Source organism: Sciurus vulgaris (assembly GCF_902686455.1).
Source record: "Sciurus vulgaris genome assembly, chromosome: 16".
NCBI classification, from domain to species: Eukaryota; Metazoa; Chordata; class Mammalia; order Rodentia; family Sciuridae; genus Sciurus; species Sciurus vulgaris.
Genome location: NC_136477.1, coordinates 4187880 through 4210628, shown reverse-complemented (window position 1 = coordinate 4210628; position 22749 = coordinate 4187880). Strand labels below are relative to the sequence as shown.

The window sequence follows — 22749 nt, the reverse complement described above, 5'->3', positions numbered from 1 at the left end:
CTCGTGGGCGGAGCCAAGCCCATTGGAGTGGGTGTCCAACAGCAGCTCCAGTGCCAGGCTTCGAATGGTGCCCAGGCAGTAAGGCCTAATGGGAGGAGCCTGAGGTTCAGAACCGGCCTGGTTGTTACCACCGGCTAACTTTGCTCTCTCTGCCTCAGTTTGCTCATCTGTGAAACGGAGAGCATGGTACTCTTACCATGGAGGACTCTGTTCCCTTATTACCATTCTAGATCAGTCCATGGCTCCCAACTTGGGAGTCGGAATGGGAGGCCTCCTCCCTGCTCACCCGCGCCCCACCTGAGCAGTGCCAGCTCCGTGGTTGGTGCCCAAGGCCACCACCGCCACTGCGTAGCATCAGCCAGGCTGCCCTGGCGCAACCAGGGAGCTGCCCAGCAGGTTTTTCCTCTTGGCCTGCCGCGGGGCACCAAGCTGTCCTCTCCCACCTCAGCTGGGCCGGGCCCTCCTGGGCTCACTTGCTCTGCCTGCCTGTCTTTCCCGGGCACAGTGAGCAGGTGGCAGGTGCCGTGAGGATGCCCAGCATCTTCGCGTACCAGAGCTCCGAGGTGGACTGGTGCGAGAGCAACTTCCAGCACTCGCCGCTGGTGGCCGAGTTCTACAACACGGTGAGGCGGGCAGCGCCCGCGGGCTGGGGGCAGGGGTCGCACCAGGAGCGAGTTCGAGAACCGGCTTCTCTGCATCCTCGCTGGGGAATCCGCAGCCAGCCTGTGTGTGGCTCCGTCTTCTCATCGGTTAGACAAGGAGTGTCAGCTTTCATTCATTTATTTTGTCTTTATTTGGCATCGCCCCCCATAGTAGGAAATGCAGCAGGGCCAGGAAGGAGCAGGCTGCTGCTCTGAGCGGGGAACACAGCTATGCAGACGTTTGCAACCCGGGTGATGGTGCTGTAATGGGAGGTGCGCAGGCAGCTGTGAGGATACCCAGAGGAGGCCTCCGAGTCAGTAAGGGTGGATCAGGGAAGGCTTTGTGGAGGAGGTGACTGTGTCTGGCTTGTTCTCGAGGCTCCTCCAGCCCAGTGCAAATCATTTGTTTTCCTGGGACTATCCTAGTTTTAGCACTGAAAGTTTCACCTCCCCAAATTCCTTGGTTCTGGGCACAGTGAGATGGTCAGTCATCTCCCGAGGTCTGCTACAACACCACACTGGAAGTGCTTAAAAATCAGGTGGGTACGTGACATGGCATTGAACCAAAGCTTGAGAGATGTGGCATCATAGAAAGACACCTGCAGCGGAGCTCTTCCTGAGCAGGACTGCAGTGCCCAGGGAGGCAGGCTCTCACGGCGGGACTCAGCTCTGCGCCCTGCACAGTCTGCAGGTAGATGTGCCTTCTCTGGGCACTTCCCCGGGCACCTGCCGTGTGCCAGGCGATGTACTGAGCGTTTTACCTGAAGAGCCTTCTTGAATCTTCGCGATGACACAGGACACCCTCCCATCTTCTACCTGGGGAAGCTGGTATTCAGAGGTCGGAAGACATGCTTAGGGTCACCTGGCACTTACCACCAGGGTGAACTTGAACTTGACGACTCTAGGAAACTTTTTTGGGAACTCAAAAATGTGGGGAGCTCAATTCTAGGATGCCCGGGCTTGCTCTGGCCATGATAGCTTTGAACAAGTGGCTTCCAGGAGCTGGGAATGTGAGACCCAGTGGCTCCCCCTGATCTCCCTGGAGCTTGCTCCTCCCCGGCTGGAGATGCCCTTTCTGGTCCTCGGTTGTCCCATCTATATTCTGGGAAGGGGATGAATGTGCTGCTCATCAGAGGCTGGGAAGAGGGGTGGGGGTTCTGGGACTCTTCTCTCTGTGTTTCCCGGGAGCCCCTGTGGCCCAGAATGTTCTCTGTTGGGCCTGTCTCCACAGGGTCCCTGCAGAAGGCCTGGAGAGGGTGCTGACAGGGTCGGGGAGGGTCCAGCGCTGCCCTCTCACACAGGATCCTCCATTAGCCTGCCCCTGTGGACACCCTGGGAGGCTGCAGGCGGCCTCAAGCTTTCTAAAGTCAGGGCGGAGATTAGGAAAGAGATGGCCCAGTGTCTTATCTGGGACCTGCACCTCCAGTCGCAGACCTCCTCCTTTCCCTGCTTCGAGTGTGCTTGGATCTTTTCTCCTCTGTGGAAAAGGCTGTGATGTGGGGCACAGAGGCTGCTAGGAAGGTGGTCAGGGAGCCTCCTTGGGGGGGTCAAGAAAGGCTTCCTGGAGGAGGAGACTATCTGCCGGGATTAACCCTGTTTTTTATACTGAAAGATCAAACTAGGGGTTGAGAAGTGGAATCCCAGATAGGTTAGAAAAGGTTCCTCAGTGGGCACAGTGGTGCCTGTGCGTCACCCAGTGACTCTGGAGGCTGAGGCAGGAGGATCACAAGCTTGAGGCCAGTCTCCGCAACCTAGCCAGGACTCAACATAAAAGGAGCTGGGGTGCAGCTCAGTGGTAGTGCATGTGCTTATAGCATGCATGAGGCTCTGGGCTCCTTCCCCAGCACACACACACACACACACACACACACACACACACACACACACAGAGTTTCCCCAAGGTTTTCTCCTCTAAAGCACTGCTGAGTGATAATTATATCGTTCGGGGGTGGGGTGGACTGTCAGACTTGTTCTGCACAGACCCAGCTAGTAAATACTTTTGACTATATGAGATACATGTTCTGTGTCTCAACTCTTCAGCTCTGCTGATGGCTTGGAAGCCTCCTGGGAGATCTGTAAGTCACTGAATGTGGCAGTGTTCCAAGAAAACTTTATTTATGGATGCTGCAACACGGATTTCCTATCACTTTCACACCTTGCCAAATGATCTTCGCCTTTCACGTTACCTCTTAGCTTGCCAAGCATATGATACATGGCTTGGGCTGAATTAGGCTCAGGGGCGTGGTCTGCCCACCTCTGATACACTCACACGTACAAAACCCGCTCAAATGGAGAACAGGAAGGGGATCGAATTCTTTGCTCTGAATTAGGGATTAAAAGTGAATTAAAGCCGGGCTCAGTGGTGCACGCCTGTAATCCCAGCAGCTCAGGTAGCTGAGGCAGGGGGATCTCGAGTTCAAAGCCAGCCTCAGCGACTTAGAGAGGCACTAAGCAACTCAGCAAGACCCTGTCTCTAAATAAAATATAAAAAAAGGACTAGGGATGTGGCTCAGTGGTTAAGCCCCTGGGCTCAAGCCCTGGTACAGGAAAATAAAAAAAATTGTGAGTTTCAGGGAGCTAGGGGTGTAGCTCAGTGGTAGAGCTCTAGCCTAGCACGTGTGAGGCACTGGGTTTAATCCTCAGCACTGCATAACATTAAATACACAAAATAAAGAGATAAAAATTCAGTAGCTTAAAAAAATGAAGAGTTTAACCTAGGCGTGGTGACTTTTGTCTGTTATACCAGCTACTCAGAAGGCTAAGGCAGGAGGATCACTTGAGCCCAGGAGTTCAAGGCCGGCCTGGGCAACAAAGTGAGACCCTATTCAAAACAATAAAATAGATTAACATAGAATAAAGTAAACAGTTTCTTCCTAGTGGATGTGACACATCTTCTTTCTGCCATCTCCTGTGTGTATCCTGATGATTTGCATCTAGGGACACAAATATCCATTTACAAATGACGACCTGGTTCCAAACGAGTCATTACGCCTCCGGGAATCGGTATCAAAGAAATCAACCCAAAAGACAAGACTTGTATACAAAGTCATCCCTGAGTCATTTGGAATCGTGATAAATAGATGAATAAATAAAATGGAAGCTGCAGCCCGCTGCCTGTCTGTGGGGCTGAATACACTTCGGCGAAATTCTGTGCAGCTATTTAAGAGCCCTTGATCTAGGAATGTCAACGAAGGTCAAAGTAGGCAGCAGAAAACGTTTAAGACCTGTTCACATTGATCTCATCATGACCTGCTTATGAATCATGATTCACGTTGAGACTGTCACTCCAAAGAGGACTCTTTCTCTGCTTGCAGAGAGCTGGGTGAGGGCAGGAGGCAGAGCCCAGCCGCTCGGTCAAGGTTGTAGAAGGGAAGGGCAAAGGACTCGACCCAGGTGTCCCACGCTTCGTGAGGAAGGGCACCTAGGAGTTCCCTGAGCGCGGTAGAGTCTGGAAGTGGAGACCAGAAGAGGCGGAAAGGATGTACGAAATTCTGGAAGTCAAAGAGGAGCTGGTCAGATTGGGAAGGGAGAAAGTTGTTTCTGTGGCTGGAATGTGAGGAGAAAGGAGGACCAGCACTTCGTGAGGAGTCCTGCAGCTCGGCAAGGCTCCGCCACGGATCTAAACCCCACCGCCGACAAACGTTTTATTTGGTACCAGGGATTGAACCAGGGGCATTTAACCACTGAGCCACATCCCGGCCCTTTTTATTTTTTGAGACAGGGTCTCACTAAGTTGCTCAGGGCCTTTAACTTGCTGAGGCTGGCCTCAAACTATTGATCCTCCTGCCTCAGCCTCCTGAGTTGCTGGGATGACAGGCATGGGCCACCGCACCTGGCTCCAACAAACCTATCTTAACTGCCATGTTGGAGTGCTAGAAATTCATCTTGTGTTCACTGGCAAGCTCATTCTTTCAACAAAATGCTACACACCAAGGAGAGCTGGGTGATCCTTAGGTTCCAGAGAGGCTCAGCATGCTCAGGCCGTGAGCAAGGGGTGTGTCCAGAATCAGAAGCGTGTTCCTGTACCCCATGGTGAGCTTCAGGCAGCTGGAGGAACCAGCAGAAGCTGGGGGTGGGAGCCGTGAGGGTGGGGCACCAGGCTTCCGCTTGCCAAATGGGGAGGAGAGGTCGAGGGTGCAGGGCGCACCAAGTCTCAGGACTGCAGCGAATGTTCTCTCAGGCTGCTGGGCAAGGGGCATGACAGAGGCAAAGGCCCCGAGGCAAGAAAGCACATCCTGTTAGAAAATAGCAGGTGGTTTGAAGCCAGAGCGCAGGCTGCCGGACACGGAGGGACTGAAGAGTGAGAGGAAGGACTGGGGAGGTTTCTGGGCCAAATCAGCAAGGCAGGCTGAGGAGGAGTCCATCAGCGCCCTCGGGAGTCACCAACAGCTTCCAGCAGCTGAGAGTCGCGGTCTCAGCTTGACTGGTCGTCAGCTGTGGGCCAGGACTGCCAAGAGGGTCACCCGACAGGAGCAGAGGTCAAGGCAAGTGCTGTCTTGAGCAGGTGAGGGCAGGGCAGAAGTCAGGGTGGGGTCGCTCCAGTTAGCACCTGTCCCTCTTGGCCTGCCGGCCTCCTCCTGGGCTGCCGAGCGCTTGGGAGAGTTTGGATTTCCGAGTGGTGCGGGTGGAAGGTTCAAGGCCCCCGGCTCCCGGAGGCTGCTGCTTTGGGGTCTGCATCTCCTCCTCTTCAGAAGACTCTCTTTCACCCCCTTAAAGAACAAAGGGGCGGCCTACCTATCTGGGGAAAGGCAGGAGGCAAGAAAGAGCAGGAGACCGGGACACTGAAGAGAGACCAGAGCAGGGACAGTGGGAAGGGGTGCTGGCTGTCCGCCTCCTCCCTGAGCCTCTGCAGTGTTGCGGGTCCCAGCTCTTCTGTGAGTGCTGTGTGGCCCAGGGGACAGTCACCCCTCTCTGGGCCTCTGGTTATGTGCGCCGGGCAGACCCTAACACAAGCACACGAGCGATCTGGCGGCACCTCCCTCTTCTGCCTTCCTCCCCACTGACCAGCAAGTGAGGACCCGGGGCCTCTGGGGGGGCGCAGTCCTCGTCCTCAGGCAGGGAAGACATGACGAGTAGAGTATGGCCACACTCGATGCAACCCGGTGCGGACTTGATGTTCCCCCGGGACCTCTCTCCTGTGGACGATCCCATGCTGCCCACCGGGCAGGGGGCCCCCGAGGGACAGCGACCTCTCCATTCTGTTCCCACAAGGATGACTGAGCTCAGGGCCCGTGCCAGGCGCCGTCCTGGGCTCTGAAGAGGCAGAGGGGCTGATGTGCTGGGGAAGGCCACCACGCACTGCGTTCAGCAAGCACCCTCAGGGTAGGTGTCAGGTGTCAGCTCACAGGCCATGCAGGGGCTGGACCAGGCACACACAGCTGGAGATCCCTCGGCCACCAGCAGGAGCGAGCGCTGATGGACCCAAGGACCTCGTGCTCAGTGAGAGCCAGACACAGGCCACAGTGTGACCCAGTAACGGGAGCCGTCGAGGACGTAGAGTCCAGGGACAGGCGTGGATCTGAGCGTGCAGGGCTGGGAGGGCTGAGGGGCAAGCTCCTCTTGGGGGTAAGAAAAACGTTCTGGAATTAGGTAGAGGTGGGGGTTATAAAACCTTGAAGTATGCTGGAAACCACTGAATTGATTTCTTTAAAGGTTGATTTTATAGTACATGATGTAGATCTCTTTTTAAAAATAGAGATATAACAGAACCTCATAGCTTCTGAGACTTCTAAGCATTAAATGTATTGAAACTATTATCATCAGAATCTAAACTAGCACAGAAATGCAGAAGTGGTACTTATTGATTTGACACTTATTAATTTTATTTAATACCTAGCACTTCATATAATCCTCGTAAAAAATCCTATGCAGTAGTTACCCTCATGTCCCCGAACAGATAATAAAGACTCAGAAAGGGCAAGCTCCTTCCCCAGGGTCACACAGCATGCCAAAGAACCTGGTCCCAGAGCCCCTCACTTACCCACGTGCTCAGGGGCCCTGGTTCCCAGTGCTTAGCAACAATGGCGGCATCTGGCTTTCCCGAGTCAGCCTTGTGCTGTGGCTGGCGCCGGTTCTGTTCACCCTGCCCAGGACCAGTGCTAGTGGGCAGGTGTTCAATGGACGCAGGTGACTGTCCTTGAAGGTAACAGGCCAGGCGTGGGTGGTGGGGTTGGACCTCAGCGATGAGGGGGTGGAGCGAGGTGTTTGCAAGCGACACAGCGCGGATGGATTCAGCCTACTTCCAGCGCTCTGCTGGGTGTGTTGCGTGATAATTGTCAGGGACACAGTCAGGGATAAAACAGGTGTTCCCTGTCCTCAGGGAAGCCCCAGTCCAGTGGGGGAGGGCAGAGACAATAAATAAGTCAAGAAATTAGTTAGTGAAAAACAGAAGTGAGCCGGAAATGGTAGCCACGTCTGTAATCCCAGCAGCTCAGGAGGCTGAGGCAGGAGGATCTCAAGCCAGCCTCAGCAAAAGCGAGGCACCAAGCAATCATTGCGACTCTGTCTCTAAAATACAGAATAGGGCTGGAGATGCGGCTCAGTGGCTAAGTGACCTGAGTTCAATCCTTGGTATAAAAAACAAACAAACAAACCCAGAAATGAAATAGTGGCCTGAGAGGAGGGTGCTGGGGTGTGGACTGTGGGAGGGAAAGGGCCCCTAAACCAAGTCCTTCCGAGGGGGCGATGAATTCCTCCCCCCCACCCCTTCCTGCCTCTCTCCCTCTCAGTCCTCCTCACCTCCCACCCTCCTTCCTGCCTTGCCACCTTGATTTTCCACTCCCAGGTTCTAGTGATACAAGGGCACACGATGATCCCAGAGCCCTGCGCTGTCTGCACGTCGGTGTGGGGCTCCCAGGCATGGTTATGAGTGTTCCTGCCCTGCCTGCTTCCTCCCTTTCCTGGGGACTGAACCCAGGGTACTCGACCACTGAGCCACACCCCCAGCCCTTTTATTTTTTATTTTGAGACAGGGTCTCTCTAAGTTGCTGAGGCTGGCCTCAAACTCCTGATCCTCCTGCCTCGGCCTCCCCAGTCCCCAGGATCATGGATTTGCACCACTGCGCCTGGCACAAGCCCTGTTTTCTACAGCAGTTTCCCGAGCTCCTAGATGTGGGTGTGCTCCCCAGCCCAAGGTACTTAGTTCTCCAACCTCCTCTTGGAGATCTTGGCACTGGACATACCCCACAGAGGTAGGGATGTTGTTTAGGGCACTGGTAAGATCCTTGAGCTCCTGGTGGGGGTTCAAGGAATGGTCGTGGAATGAATGAAGGAGGAGGGGATGTGCCCTGGGGGGTGCCCAGGGAGACCAGCACGTCCTGCTGCTCAGGGCTGGGCTGGCTTTGGACAGGATCCTACACTGAGCCAGCTCCAGCCTCACCCGACCTGGGTGGGGTGAAGTAATGGGAAATGTGGGGGCCAGCCCTGGAGGCAGGGAGGGGGACCCCGGCATGAGGCATCGCTGATGTTATCAGAGACCCTGGAGCCAGCTGGGCCCTCCCATCCCCACCCCCCACGCCCCTGTGGTCCATGGTGGCAGTGCCACATCCGCAGCGGGCGTGCCCCTAGTCCCTCCCCTTTCACTGATGCAAGACAGACCCAGAGGCATTAGGTCACCCAGCCTGCGACAGGGGAGCCCCTTCCGCTCATCACCACCTGCCCAGTCCTCACAGGGACTAAAAACAGGTGCTGCGTGACCTCAGAGAAGTCATTTTACCTGCCGGGGACAATTCCTCATTGCCAAAGGAAAACTGGAAAGCGGGACTTGCAGGGTTGGCGTGAAGATAGGAAACAATCTCTGTCGTGCGGTGTGGTCACAGATGAGAAAGTAGCAGTTAGGGGCCTCTTATCCAGAACTTTCCACATGCAGGGCCCTCTGCAGTTTCTTCCCTGTGCTGGGAATCGAACTGGGACCTCACGCGGGCTGGGCAAGCGCTCCCCGCCGAGCTCCAACCCAGCCCCTTTTATTTTTCATTTTGAGATAGAGTCTCACTGCGTCTCCCAGGCTGTTCCCCGTGATCAAACGTGTACTCCTCCTGCCTCAGCCTCCCAAGTTCCTGGGATGACAGGCATGTGCCACCACACCCAGCTGCAAACATGTTTTCATGCACGTGCTTGAGTGACCCTCTGAAGATAGCTGGTCAACAGGCACCGTTCATTGAGCACCCTGTACGTTCCAGTGCCTGAGTACAAGGCGGAGTAGGGAAGACAGCCTCCCAGAGCAGGGGAACGGGAGCGCTCCAGAGGACAGGAAGCAGGAAGGAAGTGGATCAGGAAGACCCCACTGAGGAGGAAGTGTCCAGCAGTCGTGGTCCTGGCAGAATGATGGCCAGGAATGAGCGTCCTGGGCAGTGCAATCAGCATGTGCAAAGTCCCGGGGGCAGGGGCTGGGGGAGATGCCCTCAGCCCGGGTTACGAAGCTGCAGTGAGCCAGGCGGGAGTTTACTGGGCAGCTTTAAATCCTGCACTTTGCTTGGGATCCATGGGTGTGTTTTCATAGTGCTGCTGTGCCTTGTGTTTTAATAGCGGTACTGGGGTTTGGGACTGGTCTGCTGAACATCTCTGGCGTGAGTCGACTGACGTCCCCGTGGCTGGGGTTGGCTGGAGGCAGAGGGGGCGCTGGGTTCGTCAGGAATGCGTGTGCATTGGCACCGATGGAGCTGGACCCCTGAGGAGGAGGCTTGCGGGCCAGAAGCTGGGGGTGGCTCTGCAGTGGGCCCGTGCCTGTGTGCAGGGCCCAGGGCTCCATCCCCAGCGCCGTGTCCGCACAGCGAATGCAGGCCAAAATGTCCTAGTGTCTGATGGGTTTTCTCCATTCGGTACGGCCTTAGTCTGTTTCTGTTGCTAATAACACAGTGCCACACACTGGGGAATTTCAGAAGAAAAGAGGTTTATTTGGGCTCATAGATCTGGTCCAAGATCAAGGGACAGCAGCAAGCATTGTCCCCCTTTCTGGCAGACCCCTACCCATAAGTCCCATGACCCCTACCCATTAGTCCCATGGCAGACAGAGAGCTCATGCCCTCCAGGTATTCCATAGTGGGCACAGAGTCCCATGGGGGGGGCAGTGGGGCATACCTGTCACCCCCGCTACTCTGGAGGCAGAGGCAGGAGGATGGCAAGTTCCAAGTCCAGCCTCAGCAACTTAGTGAGACCTTGTCTCAAAATAAAAAATAGAAAGGGCTGGGGATGTGGCTCAGTGGTAGAGCAACCCTGGGTTGGATCCCCAGTGCCAAAAACAAAACAAAACAAAAATTCAAGAGTTCCAGGTGGGACAATCCACATTCAAACCAAGGTGTGTTCTGTCACCCCACTTTTCTTTCAACAACCAGCTGCCCCTCGCCTGCTGGTAATGATCTTGGTGCCTGTGTACTCAAAGTGCTCCTCTTGCTCTGGCCATGGGTGGGATGCGGTCCAGGATTCAGCCTGGAATTTGCACCTCAGACCTGGACGTGGACCTAGGAGCCAGCATGGTTCTCGTCCCGAGCACCCGCAGACGCTCAGAGCAGCTCTTGTGTCTGCTTTGTATTCAGCAATTCCCTTGAGTGAGCAGCCCTGGAATGAGGAAGTGAACGAATGAGTGAGTGAGTGAGTGAGTGAGTGAGTGAGTGAATGAGTGAGTGAATGAGTGAGTGAGTGAGTGAGTGAATGAGTGAATGAGTGAGTGAGTGAATGAGTGAATGAGTGAGTGAGTGAATGAGTGAATGAGTGAGTGAGTGGATGAGTGAGTGAATGAGTGAGTGAGTGAATGAGTGAATGAGTGAATGAGTGAATGAGTGAGTGAGTGAGTGAGTGTGTGAATGAATGAGTCAGTGAGTGTGAGCGAATGAGTGAGTGAGTGAGTGAATGAGTGAGTGAATGAGTGAGTGAGTGAATGAGTGATTGAATGAGTGAATGAGTGAGTGAGTGAGTGAATGAATGAGTGAGTGAATGAATGAATGAGTGAGTGAGTGAGTGAGTGAGTGAATGAGTGAGTGAATGAGTGAGTGAATGAGTGAATGAGTGAGTGAGTGAATGAATGAGTGAGTGAATGAGTGAATGAGTGAGTGAGTGAGTGAGTGAATGAATGAGTGAGTGAATGAGTGAATGAGTGAGTGAGTGAGTGAATGAATGAGTGAGTGAATGAATGAGTGAGTGAATGAGTGAGTGAGTGAATGAGTGAATGAGTGAGTGAGTGAGTGAGTGAGTGAATGAGTGAATGAGTGAGTGAGTGAGTGAGTGGATGAGTGAGTGAGTGAGTGAATGATTGATTGAGTGAGTGAGTGAGTGAGTGAATGAGTGAGTGAGTGGATGAGTGAGTAAGTGAGTGAATGATTGATTGAGTGAGTGAGTGAGTGGATGAGTGAGTGAGTGAATGAATGAGTGAGTGAATGAGTGAATGAGTGAGTGAGTGGATGAGTGAGTGAGTGAGTGAATGATTGAGTGAGTGAAATCAGCAGACTCCTCCTGACCTATGATTGGCTCACACCCTGACCAACCTGTGGTGGGCTGAAAATACCAGAAGTGGAAAACCCATTTAATACACCTGGCCGGTCAAACCTGGAAGCTGAGGCGCAGGGTCTGGCTGGGAACTGGGACCTTCGGCTGCCACGGTCATCAAGAGCATGTCAGACTGCATGTCGCTAGCTCGGGAAAAGATTAGAATTCAAAATGTGAAGTATGTTTGCCACTGAATGCAGGTCACGTTGGCACCATGGTAAAGTTGAAAAATAACCTGAGCATCTCCATGCGTATACATATGTATATTTCATAAACGTTCACATGTAACATTCAGTACATCCTTGCCATGTAGGTCAATATTTAATGACTGTATGTTTATATTTGTAATGTGAGTTCTCACAGTCATTTTCTGTTGTTTGCTACCAAAGAACCCAAGCTAAAGCTTGGTGATGATGACTGTTGGATTCAAATAACAGAATGCTAGTTTAAGAAAAAACAAAAGAAAACAAAAATTAAAACCAAAGACTTGCAACAAAGACAGCGCATTGGAAAAATATCAGAATGTCTTAGAAAAGGAAGGAGGAGTGGCTTGAGAAGCCCGGGACCCAGGGAAGCTCTGGAGGACTCAGGAAGAAGGGCAAGTAGTGTCCTTGGATATCTGCCTTTACTCTGAGCCTTGATGCCTCATGGTCACGGGTGGCTGCCGTGTCTTAACAATCACAACAGCATCTAAAAGGCCTCTTGAGATTCTTGCCAACGGTGTGACTCAATGTTAGTGACTCCTAAGCTCCAGAGCTTCACATTTCAAATTCTCAAGACAGAAAACCTAATTGACCCAGGGGAGGATGGGGGTCTCCTCCAGAGAGCTGGGGATATCATGACACAGATATTTGTCAGCGGAGGGCACCTCTGTGCTCTGGGGTAGCCACTGTGAACTGGCTGGCTGACCTGGGGATGTGTCTGACTTGTCTGTTGGAAGGCACAGGCCCAGTGTAGAGAACCAGGAGAGAGGTGTAGATGTGGGCTGGGAACCAGCCGCCCCACAAAGCCAGGCTAATTCCTCCAGTTGTGGTGTTTGCGCTGGTTCCATGATGGCTCAAGGACAGCCACGGGCAGCCCAGACCCAGAGGGACGCCTGCTCTGGACAGCAGGCGCCGGGCCCCAGCCCGTGGACGCCCGCTCGTGCTGGACGATTCCCCTGCTCACTGCCGCGTTCTGACCTTTTGAGGCAGTGTCCTGAAGACCAGGACTCCGAGAACAGCAGAGGCCTAGTTACAGGGCGTGGACGATGGAGGAGACCTGAACAAGGGGGAGTTCTCCTGGGAGGGAAGGCTGTAACTGAGGGAGCCAGCCGGCTGGTCTCGGGTGGCGGCTGCAGAGGAGAAGCGTTCTGAGCTCCTGCGTTGCCTGCCGGGGCTCCGACATATTGGGGGAGATTTTGCAGGGAGTCCAAGTCCTGCATCAGCAGATCGGGACCTGGAGCCATTGATTGTTGAAAATCTGCTGCGAATGTCTGATGACCTTAACTTTACTTGTAGCTAGTGACACCTGGGATGTTTGGGTCAACAGCAGGGAGGGTAGGTGGCATTGTGTGTATTTCCCAGGTCGGAGGTGGAGGTTAGTGTATTTGTTACCTTTTGAAGGCATCACCTACCTAGTGAACAAGGTAGCAGGGATCCAGTCCCACGTTAGGTCCCAAAGCCTGTTAATTGGGAAACGTTGGTTTCAACAAAATACCCAACTAAAAATCGCTTAAACAGAAAGGACAACATCTTAATATTGGGTTTTTTTTTGTACCAGGGATTGAACTCAGGGGCACTTGACCTCTGAGCCACATCCCCAGCCCTGTGTTGTGTTTTATTTAGAGCCAGGTCTCAGGGAGTTGCCTAGCACCTCGCTTTTGCTGGGGCGGGCTTTGAACTCGCGATTCTCTTGTCTCCGCCTCCCATGCTGCTGGGATTGCAGTGCGTGCCACCGCCTGGCAACGTCGCAGTGTTCATAGAAATGCGAGTCTGGAACAGGTCTGCCCCTCAGACTGCTGGGCTCTTCCCACCTTTCTGCTCTGCTGTTCCTGCAGGAGTCGCTCTCAGAGCATTGTCCCGACCTGGAGCATTCCCAAGACCTTCTTAGGGGTCCCTCAAGGTCACAGTTGCTTTCATGATCTTGTGAAGATGTCATTTGCCTTTTTGCTCCAGTTCTCTTATGCAGGCCCAATGGAATATTCCAGAGGCTACATGATGCATAATGACACCGTCCTCTCTAGTAGCCCAGGGAGTGTAGGCTTACGCAGTTCTGTATTTTAAAAATTTTCTTGATTTCAGGTTCTAATATGGCAAATCTTGATTGATGGAATTCATATAAATAAACTCTCTTGGAGCTTTTTGTTTATATTTAAAAATATAAAAGGGTCTTGAGACCCACAAGTTTGAGAACTGCTGTCCTTGACTATGAGGTTTTTTCCTACCTTGCTTTCTCACGGTTGCAAAATAGCTGCCACATCTTAAACATTGCAACACTGTGCCCAAGTTCTCTTGATGGTTCAGATTTTAATAAAGAGAACTGTCCCGTAAGTCCCCCACCAGACCTTCCTTCAAGACTCTTTGGCCAGAATTTTATTACACATCTATTCCTTAATCAATCCTTCACAGTGAGGGATGATTCATGCCTTGGGGCTAAGATCTGTCCCCCTAAAGTCCATGTCCTCCTGGTGGTTGAGCAAAATTTGAGTTTATTCAATAAAAAAGAAATGGGGATGCATATATATATATATACAATATAGGTTAAATTGTTGTGGCAAAGATAAAATAGTGGTTTAATAAAGATAGGAGTATATGGGTATATTTCTCCCTCTCTTTTTGGGGGGGTACCAGAGATTGAACCCAGGGGCATTCGACTACTGAGTTACAACCCCTCCTTTCATTTTTTTTATCTTGACACAGTGTCTCTTCAAGTTGTTAAGAGTCTCACTAAGATGCTAAGGCTGGTCTTGAACTTGAGATGTTCCTGCCTCAGCCTGCAGAGAGTTGCCGGGATTACAAGCATGTGATGCCACGCCCGGCTGTTTCTCCTGTGTCTAATTATAAGCTTTCAGGACAGGTGTGAAAATCCCTGGTGCCTGGGACCCAGGGATAACCCTATAGTTACTTTGCCATCTCTAGGCCATTGCCCTCATCTGCTTGGCCCAAGAAGTTCAATGTCACACCTGCATCCCAGTAGAAAGTGGGTAAAGACAGGTCATATGCTTTCACTTTACCTGGAACCACGATTGTGCTCACAGCTCACATCTCATTGGCTAGAACTCAGTCACATGGCCATGTGTATCTGCAAGGGAGTCTGGGAAAGAATTCTGCTCTCATAGAAGGGAGGGGAGAATCAGCTCAGCTTGCTCTGATTGCTTTTTCCTCCCCAGGTATGGGGTTTGTCTCTGCAGAATGACAAGTCCACCTAATACTGAACCAAATCAGCTTGGTTAGTGAGGAGGGTGGATGGCGGAACTGCTGATCCCACCCTCTGTCCTAACTGCTGCATCCTTGGAGCTCTTATTGTTAGTTACTACTCTGACTTATTATTTTTTAGTTGCAGATGAACACAATACCTTTATTTATCTATTTTTATGCGGCACTGGGGGTCGAACCCAGTGTCTCACACATGCTAGGCAAGTGCTCTGCCACTGAGCCACAACCCCAACCTCTCTGACTTAGTTTTTATTCACCCAAACATCAGTTGGAAGCTATGCAGCAGTTTCCACTGCTCTGGTGAATAGAACTCTAATCCACCTTGTAAGAAACTCACACGTTCTTGGGCTCTGGTCTCAAATTCTGGATTTTTCACTTGCTAGTCTGGTGATGGGGCTAGACCATTAGATCATTCTGAGAATCAGAATCTTCTCTAAAATGCTGTTTTGAGGACTAGAAGAAAATTCTGGAAACATTAAACTTTGCCTGGGACCTGAAACATAGTGGCTGTCTAAATACAGGGAGATGGGTTATTAAGCCACAGATAACCTTATCAAACAGAAAACTATGCCCTCCTGGGGCTCTGAACAGGTGCAGCCATATTTTCTGGTGCCTCTTTTTCCTCCTCTTTTGGCAGGAAGCTTTTTCTGGCTATCTTGAGCCACCGTGATCTTTCCTTTTTGTCTCAGCTAGCTAATACTGTATAACAAATTATCCTCAAATTTGATGACCTGAAACAAGGACAACTTTGATTATACTCATGAATCCATCTATTGTCTGGGTTGGGCTCAACAGAGCCAGCTTATCTCTGTTCTACTTGGCATCAGCTGGAAGGCTTGGCGGTGGCCAGAATCATCTGAAGGTTCATTGAATTGTGTTGCAACTGAACTGGGGAGAATCAAACGTCTGGGATTGGAGCAGATGTTCTTGGCATCTATCTCTATCCTGTGTGGTCTCTCAAATTAGTGGCTTCAAGGGTAGCTGAGCTTCTTGCTTGGTGGCCAGGGCCCCACAGTTTGGTGCTCCAAGGTAAAGAGGATCAGGTGGAAGCCACAGCTCCTTTTATGAACTAACCTCAGAAGATGCACAGCGTCACCTCTGCTTCACACTGTCAGGAGGCAGTCACTAGGGCACTGCGCCGTCTTACTTGGTTTCTGTGAGGTCAAAGGTAACATATGACCACACATCAACATTTCAGTCCACGGGAAGGGGAGAACCACACAGGGCAAGCCTTAAGTGGCTTCTTAAGGACTAACCAGGAAGCAGAGATGTTGATGTCCTTATCCCAGAAGCCAGACTGGGTCGCCAGGTCACAGAGAGTTGTGAAGCAGGTGGAAGCTGTTGTCTCCCATCGAGTAGCTGTGTGCTCAGCTAAAACCTGGGGGATCCTACAATGGTCCCTCATATCCATGGGACTGGTTTTAGGAACGCCCATAAGTAATGAAACTCACCGATGCTCAAGTCCCTTATATTACATGGCACTATTATTTGCATAGAACTTACGCAACCCTCCTGTGGATTTGAAATCATTTCCAGATGGCTTATAACACCTAATACAATGTAAATGATGTGGACATAGTACTTGTGTTATTTTTTTTAAATTTATTTTTATTGTACACAAATGGGATACATACTGTTTCTCTGTTTGTACATGAAGTAGAGGCATACCGTTTGTGTAGTCATACATTTACATAGGATAATAGTGTTTGATTCTTACATTGTGTTATTGATGGACAAATGACCAGAAAAATGTCCATACATGGTCAGTACAAAAGCGATTTTCTTTTCCTGAGTATTTTCATTCTGAAGTTGGTTCAATCCATAGTTACAGAATCTGTGGATACAGAGTTTCTCAGAATATATATAGAAGGTCAGTATATTGTCTTTGCCACACTCTGAGTGAATGAAGAAACCCCTAGAATAATGGATGGAGTAACAGATTTACTGACGAACAATGGATTGTTCACATCAGCTGAGGACTAGGTGTGTGGCTCGTGGTAGAGTCTTTGCCTAGGATGCATGGGCCCTGGGTTCCATCCCTAGGACAGAGAGAGAGAGAGAGAGAGAGAGAGGAGGAAGGAATGACAGAAGGAAGGAAGGAAGGAAGGAAGGAAGGAAGGAAGGAAGGAAGGAAGGAAGGAAGGGAGGGAGGGAGGGAAGGAGGGAGGGAGGGAAAGGTTAGCTGGAGGGGTGGTGAATGATTGACAAGTCCTGGGCTGATGAATTGCCTGCAAGGTGGCAGGTGATCCATCAGTTGATGACTGCAGGTTTGGACTGGGGGTGGCCCTCCCCTGCCTCCCTGTCTGACGCACCCCCTCCTGCGTCTCTGTTCCAGTTCAGCAATGTCTCCTTCCTGGTCTTTGGGCCCCTCATGATGTTCCTCATGCACCCCTATGCCCAGAAGCGCTCCCGCTGCATCTATGGTACCTTGGTCCTCTTCATGGTCATCGGTAGGTGTGGCTCTGCGACTGAGGGGAGGTGGGCGTGGGCACGGGTCACCCCCTGAACACCTCCCCTTGCTCTGCCACCCTAGGCCTGTTCTCCATGTACTTCCACATGACGCTCAGCTTCCTGGGCCAGCTGCTGGATGAGATCGCCATTCTGTGGCTACTGGCCAGTAGCTACAGCATCTGGATGCCCCGCTGCTACTTCCCCACCTTCCTTGCGGGGAACAGGTGGGCAGGGCAGTCTGTCTGGACAGGGTGGGGCTTGAACCCTCAGTGGATCCTGTGTGAGCCCACCTGCCCCCCCACCCTGGATCTTGCCCCTGAGCCCTTTTGGAATCCCTGGCTGGACCCCCTGGGGTTCTCCCCACTTGCCTCACTTACCTGGACTTCCAGCACCCCCTCCCCTGATCCCACCTGGATAGCCTGGGACCTTCTCCAAACTCTGTTTGAGTCACCTGGGGAGTCCCAGGACCCCGTGCCTAAGCTTCCCTGGGCCCCAGGGACCCCTCCCCTCAGTCGGTCACCTGGGCTCTTGGATTCCAGGACTTGACTGATTCCATCCCTACCTAGGCCCCTCCAAACCTTCCTAATCCTGTTGACCCACCTGAGGCTTCTAGCACCCCTCTCTCTCACCACCCCAGACACCCCTGTCACAGTCCCTCCAGGGACCCTGAGATCTCTTATCTGACCTCTCCTTAATTCACCAGGGCTCATGGAGCCTTCCTCTGTGCCTACCAGGGTTCTCTTGAGTCCCTTGTTGAACTCACTGGCTCCTGGACACTTTCCTGGATCCTCAAGACCCTCTCTTCCCCCTACCCAGCCCTTCCTGGGCCCGGCTGGTCCTCCCTGGGACGCTTTATGTCACTCTCCTCAGCCCAAGCTCAGGACCCTTCCTGGGCCCAGCTGGGCTCCCCAGAGCCCTTCCCTTTCCTGATGCACTTTGGCCACCACAAGATGACCTTGCCTGACCCTCCAGGGCCTCCACTGGCCTGCAGCTGACCCCCCTCTCCCTCCAGGTCCCAGTTCACCTGCCTGGTCATCGCCACCACCATGATCAGCACCTTCCTGTCCTTCCTGAAGCCCACGGTCAACGCGTACGCCCTCAACAGCATCGCCATACACATTCTGTACATCGTGTACCAGGAGTACCGGAAGTGAGTGGAGGCCACAGGTGCTAGTGTCCCCCCAGTCACCCCCGAGAACCCGTGTGCTCCAGGCACTGACTCCTTGACTCCAGGCCCTGGAGGGCATGCTCCTTCCCCAAGATGACCCACCAGCAAGCGGCACACACCTAAGTCTGTCCGACTGCAGAGTTTGTCCTTTTTACATCGAACCCCTAAACACGCCTAGGAGAGGAGAGAACAGCCCGCAGACCTCCACATCCATTAACCAGCCCCAGCAACCACTGACATTTTGCTGATGTGTGTTACATTATTTCCCCCAAATTTCATCTCTAAATTTTTCGGGATTTAACTCCTCTGATAATTATTGTTTTTAACCCCCACTGGGTCTTAGAAGGAGAGAGAGATGGTTCTCAAATGGGGTCATGTGTGGAAAAATGAATAAAAGTTATTTACAAAAGAGAAGGCAGAGTATAGGAAAATCACCACGAGTGGTTTAGAATCTCTGTGCTGATAAGCGAGGGATTCCATGACCATCCGGAGACATGGGGCAAGGGGTGATGGGAGAGGAGGAAGAAGGAAGAGACTGCAGGATCTCCACAGGAGCAACCCCAGGAGAGAGTGTGCTTGCCAGGAACTCAGTTGCTGGTTGCAGCCAGCCTGAGGCAACCCTGTTAGAAGAAGTAAATCTTCTAACAGTACCTTCCTTTTTTCCTTTGATTTCCTGTCCCTGCCAGGGCTCCACGTTGGCCAACCCAACTGGAAGCCTTTAGTTAATCCAGGTAGAAACCATTGGCCAAGCCAAGTAGAAACCACTGGCCAATCTAAGTAGAAACCATTGGCCAAGCCATCTGGAAGACTTTGGTCTAGCCAACTGGAAACTATTAGTTGACTCAACTGAAAGTTCAAGGACAAGGGAGCCTATGAATTTGGTCTGCACAGGTTGGCATCCCAACACCCCTCCCCAGATGCACAGAGATAGATGGAGAAGGGAAGGGGCAGTCTCGAGAGACAGATGGGAGGTATGGTACACTCACTTCCTACCAAGTTGGAACGGTGCTTTCTCAAGACAGCACCTAACACTCAGTGTGTGTGGACATGGCCTCAGTTTCTGAGAGGCACCCAGTTGTGTTTAAATCAAGATCTAGCCGTGGTCTTTCAGGTGCCCTTTATGTCCTAAGACTCTTTTTCCATCCACTTTCTTCATGCTTCTGAATTTTTTTCTTTTAGGGAATTATTTGTCTGTAGCACAATTTATGTTCCGAATTTGGCCAGCCTCTTCCTCTAGCATTTTTAAGTGTTCTCTTATCTTGTATTTCCTGCAAATTAATAGTTAACTCTAGGTCCGTTCTTTCTTTGTTTTTGCCAGAATATTTTGCAGTGACACTGGGTGGTTCCTGTTCCATCCCCAGATCCTGCAGTGAGTGGCCGTCCCCCATGGAGGGCTAGGGCTGACTGGGGGATTCGGATAGTTTCACCAGGTCCTTCATCATACGCTTCTCCACCAACTTTCACCACCCAGTTTCAGCAGCTTGACACAAGTCACCTGGGGCCACGACCTCGCTGGAGGCCGTGAAAGGGTGGCTTGCACGTTCTGTTGTCCTTTCTGCCTCCATTACCTGGAGTTCATCCATCCAGAAGGACTGTCACAAATCAACCTTGAAATCCAGTTTGAATAAGATGTCTAGATAATTGTTTTTCCTTTTATCTATCAACTTGTAGAGTAATGAATTGGTGCCCTGGGCATCTCTAGTAAAGACCCACGAAGCAGGTTTCTTTTCATTATGAACACATAGGTTTTTATATCTCCGACATGTTGTAATGCATGGCAGACATTAGGCTGTTTTTAAAAACTTTAAAATTTTTAAATAATAACATATCTACGGAAAGTTGTCCATATAGCATGGAATTATCATGTACCCTTCCTCAGTTTCCCCCAGAGGAAACATTTTATGCAACTGAAGTACAACTCAAAAGGAAGAAATCGATGTTGATACAATGCCATTAACTAGATGGCAGGGTTTATTCTGATCTCTCCAGTTCTTACTCACAATGCACTTTGATGTTCAAGCTGCTCAGTTCTAGGTGAGTGAACATAGTCGAAGCTTTTAACCAAAAGGAGCTGCCATCTCATTCATCCTGGTTACTCTCTTTAACAAGGACCCTGGGGTAGCTCTCTGCTCTTGACTTGTCATGGCCTCCAGGGAGTGCACCCCCACCCCAGACACATGCTCACTGTGACACACACAAGACACACTTCTACGATACACAGACACATGTCTTCATGCACTGACCCACAAGGACACATGCTTATAACCCCAAATACACAAGCATAGAAGGACTTGCTACTTACAAAATACAGATTATGCACTCAGACAAACTTGGTTTAGATCCCAGCCCTGCCAGGTAACCATGGGCGGGACCTGACATTGTCACCCGTACCTCAGATTACTCAGGTACAAAGGTGTTGTGAGGACTGGGTTAGCACCTGCACCTGGTGTCCTGTCACTTCTCAGCGAATATTGGCTACATGTGCAAACTAGGCAGCTTTCTGCTCCTGGAACAAACACCCGAGATGAATCGGCCTACAGAGGAGGGCGTGTTGGCTCACGGCGGTGGAGGTCTCAGCCACCATCAGTTGGCCCCACTGGTTTGGGGTCTGTGGTGAGTCTGCACGTCACGGCAGGAGCACTTGGAGTGGCAACAGGCCACTCTCCTCATGGCCAGAAGGCAAAGACGAGAGGAGGAGACCAGGGTCCCATGATCCCTGCAAGGGCATGCCACCAATGAGTGGACTTCCTCCCACTGGGCCCTGCCTCTCAGAGGTTCTGCTCCTCCCAACAGGACCAAGCTGGGGACCAAGCCTCTGACACATAGGTCTTTGGGGAATATTGCAGATCCAAAGTAGAGCAAACACCAACTTGAACCCTTAACCCCTACTCCTCTCCTCTTCCCAGCCTCAGCCTCATCTGGGATGGAGGAATTTCCCATCAGCCTTTGGCTCCGCCCTCTGAGCCCAGCCTGGCCTCCCTTCCTCCCCTCCAGGACCAGCAATAAGGAGCTTCGACACCTGATCGAGGTGTCTGTGGTTTTGTGGGCCTGTGCCCTGACGAGCTGGATCAGCGACCGCTTCTTCTGCAGTTTCTGGCAGCGGATTAATTTCTCCTACCTACACAGCATCTGGTGAGCACTTGCCCTGGGACCTGGGACCCCACAATTGAGTCACAATGCCAGAGCTTAGAACAAGGAGCCTGGGGAAAATGGGTGGGGAGCAGAGCAGGAGGAGATCCAGATCCTGGGGCTCAGGAGTGGGGGACTGGACCCTGAGGCCCCTTGGAAAGTCCGCCACATGAGGCGGAGGCAGGACTGAGCACCTTGTACCCTCAGCACCTTCTCTCTGCATCCACAGGCACGTGCTCATCAGCGTCACCTTCCCTTATGGCATGGTCACCATGGCCTTGGTGGATGCCAACTACGAGATGCCAGACCAAACCCTCAAAGTCCGATACTGGCCGCAGGACACTTGGCCCGTGGGGCTGCCCTATGTAGAAGTCCAGGGCGATGACAAGAGCTGCTGAGGCTGTGGCCACCTGTGGAGTCACCTGGGTCTGAGGGCAGAGGCCTGGATCTGGCCCAGCCTGAGGGACACTCCTGGTTCCTCTCCTTCCCCTTGCCCAGGCCCCTTGTCCTGCACTTCTCTGCCCCGAGGCAGGGGGTGAACTTCCTGGTGCCCTGAGTAGCAGTCTGCTGACCTGGGGGGATTGCTGCCTGGCATCTCTCCCTGCCGTGACCTGCCCTGGCCTCTTTCACTTCCTCCTCTGTGTCCACAGATGTCACATGATCTGGTGGGGTTGGATCACCAGAGGCTGGGATGATAGGGTCATGTGGCACCTGCTTGGAATGACCCCAGGCTGAAGCTTGCTGTCTGACATATTGAACGCATTGGTGATTTGGTTCTGTTTTGTGACAACAATGTCCCGGGTACTTGGGAGCATCCCAGAGAGCATACGTGACTTTCAGGTGCTGGGGATTGAACCCGGGGGTGCTTTACCACTGAGCCACATCCCCAGCCCAGTTTATTTTTAACTTTGAGTCAGGGTCTCACTGGGTTGCTTAGGGTCTCACTGAGTTGCTGAGGCTGGCATTGAACTTACGATCCTCCTGCCTCAGCCTCCCCCGAGTGGCTGGGATTTGATGTGTACACCACTGTGCCCAACCCAGACACCCAATCCTATACCCACAGGCACATGCAGAGACCTCACAGACCCCCCCCCCCATGCCCTTGAACTGATGGGGAGCAAGTCATGAGTGGCTAACAGCTGAGGGATACGGAGGCCCACGTGACAATCTGAGTGTTGGGGAGCATGGGACGTGAGAGAGGAGCTGGGCAGCTCATGGAGCCATGGTGGGGTGGTGCTAGGAGGATGCTTCTCATGGTGGTTAAGAGCCTAGGGCCTTGGGCTGGGGCTGGGGCTCAGTGGTAGAGCACTGGCCTAGCACGTGTGAGGCACTGGGTTTGATTCTCAGCACTGCATATAAATAAATAAAGGTCCATTAACAAAACAACAACAATAACAAAACCCTAGGGCCTGGGGCCACACAAACCTAACCTTGAATTCCTGGGGCCACACGGACCTAAATTTGAATT

General features: G+C 52.1%; 1 protein-coding gene across 3 annotated transcripts; it reads left to right on the top strand.

Moving 5' to 3' along the window:
- Positions 1 to 438: 438 nt before the first annotated feature.
- Positions 439 to 22119, top strand: ACER1 (alkaline ceramidase 1). Of its 3 annotated transcripts, XM_079115347.1 has the most exons (7): positions 487 to 623; positions 14488 to 14622; positions 16869 to 16983; positions 17067 to 17208; positions 17997 to 18134; positions 21147 to 21284; positions 21511 to 22119. In XM_079115347.1, exons 3-7 carry the CDS (start codon positions 16905 to 16907, stop codon positions 21677 to 21679), a joined length of 666 nt encoding a protein of 221 aa, XP_078971473.1. In that variant the 5' UTR covers positions 487 to 623; positions 14488 to 14622; positions 16869 to 16904; the 3' UTR covers positions 21680 to 22119. The 3 variants fall into 3 exon arrangements, with proteins under 3 accessions (XP_078971472.1, XP_078971473.1, XP_078971474.1); XM_079115346.1 differs by lacking the exon at positions 14488 to 14622 and having other exon boundaries at positions 439 to 623; XM_079115348.1 differs by lacking the exons at positions 487 to 623; positions 14488 to 14622 and adding an exon at positions 4933 to 5145.
- The last annotated feature ends 630 nt before the right edge of the window (positions 22120 to 22749 follow it).

Bases quoted from the DNA above. Each gene is read 5' to 3' on its own strand.
- ACER1 (XM_079115346.1), top strand. From the start codon at position 531: ATGCCCAGCATCTTCGCGTACCAGAGCTCCGAGGTGGACTGGTGCGAG. The intron at 17,209-17,996 runs GTGGGCAGGGCA...CTCTCCCTCCAG, and splicing joins ACCTTCCTTGCGGGGAACAG to GTCCCAGTTCACCTGCCTGG. The intron at 21,285-21,510 runs GTGAGCACTTGC...CTGCATCCACAG, and splicing joins TCCTACCTACACAGCATCTG to GCACGTGCTCATCAGCGTCA.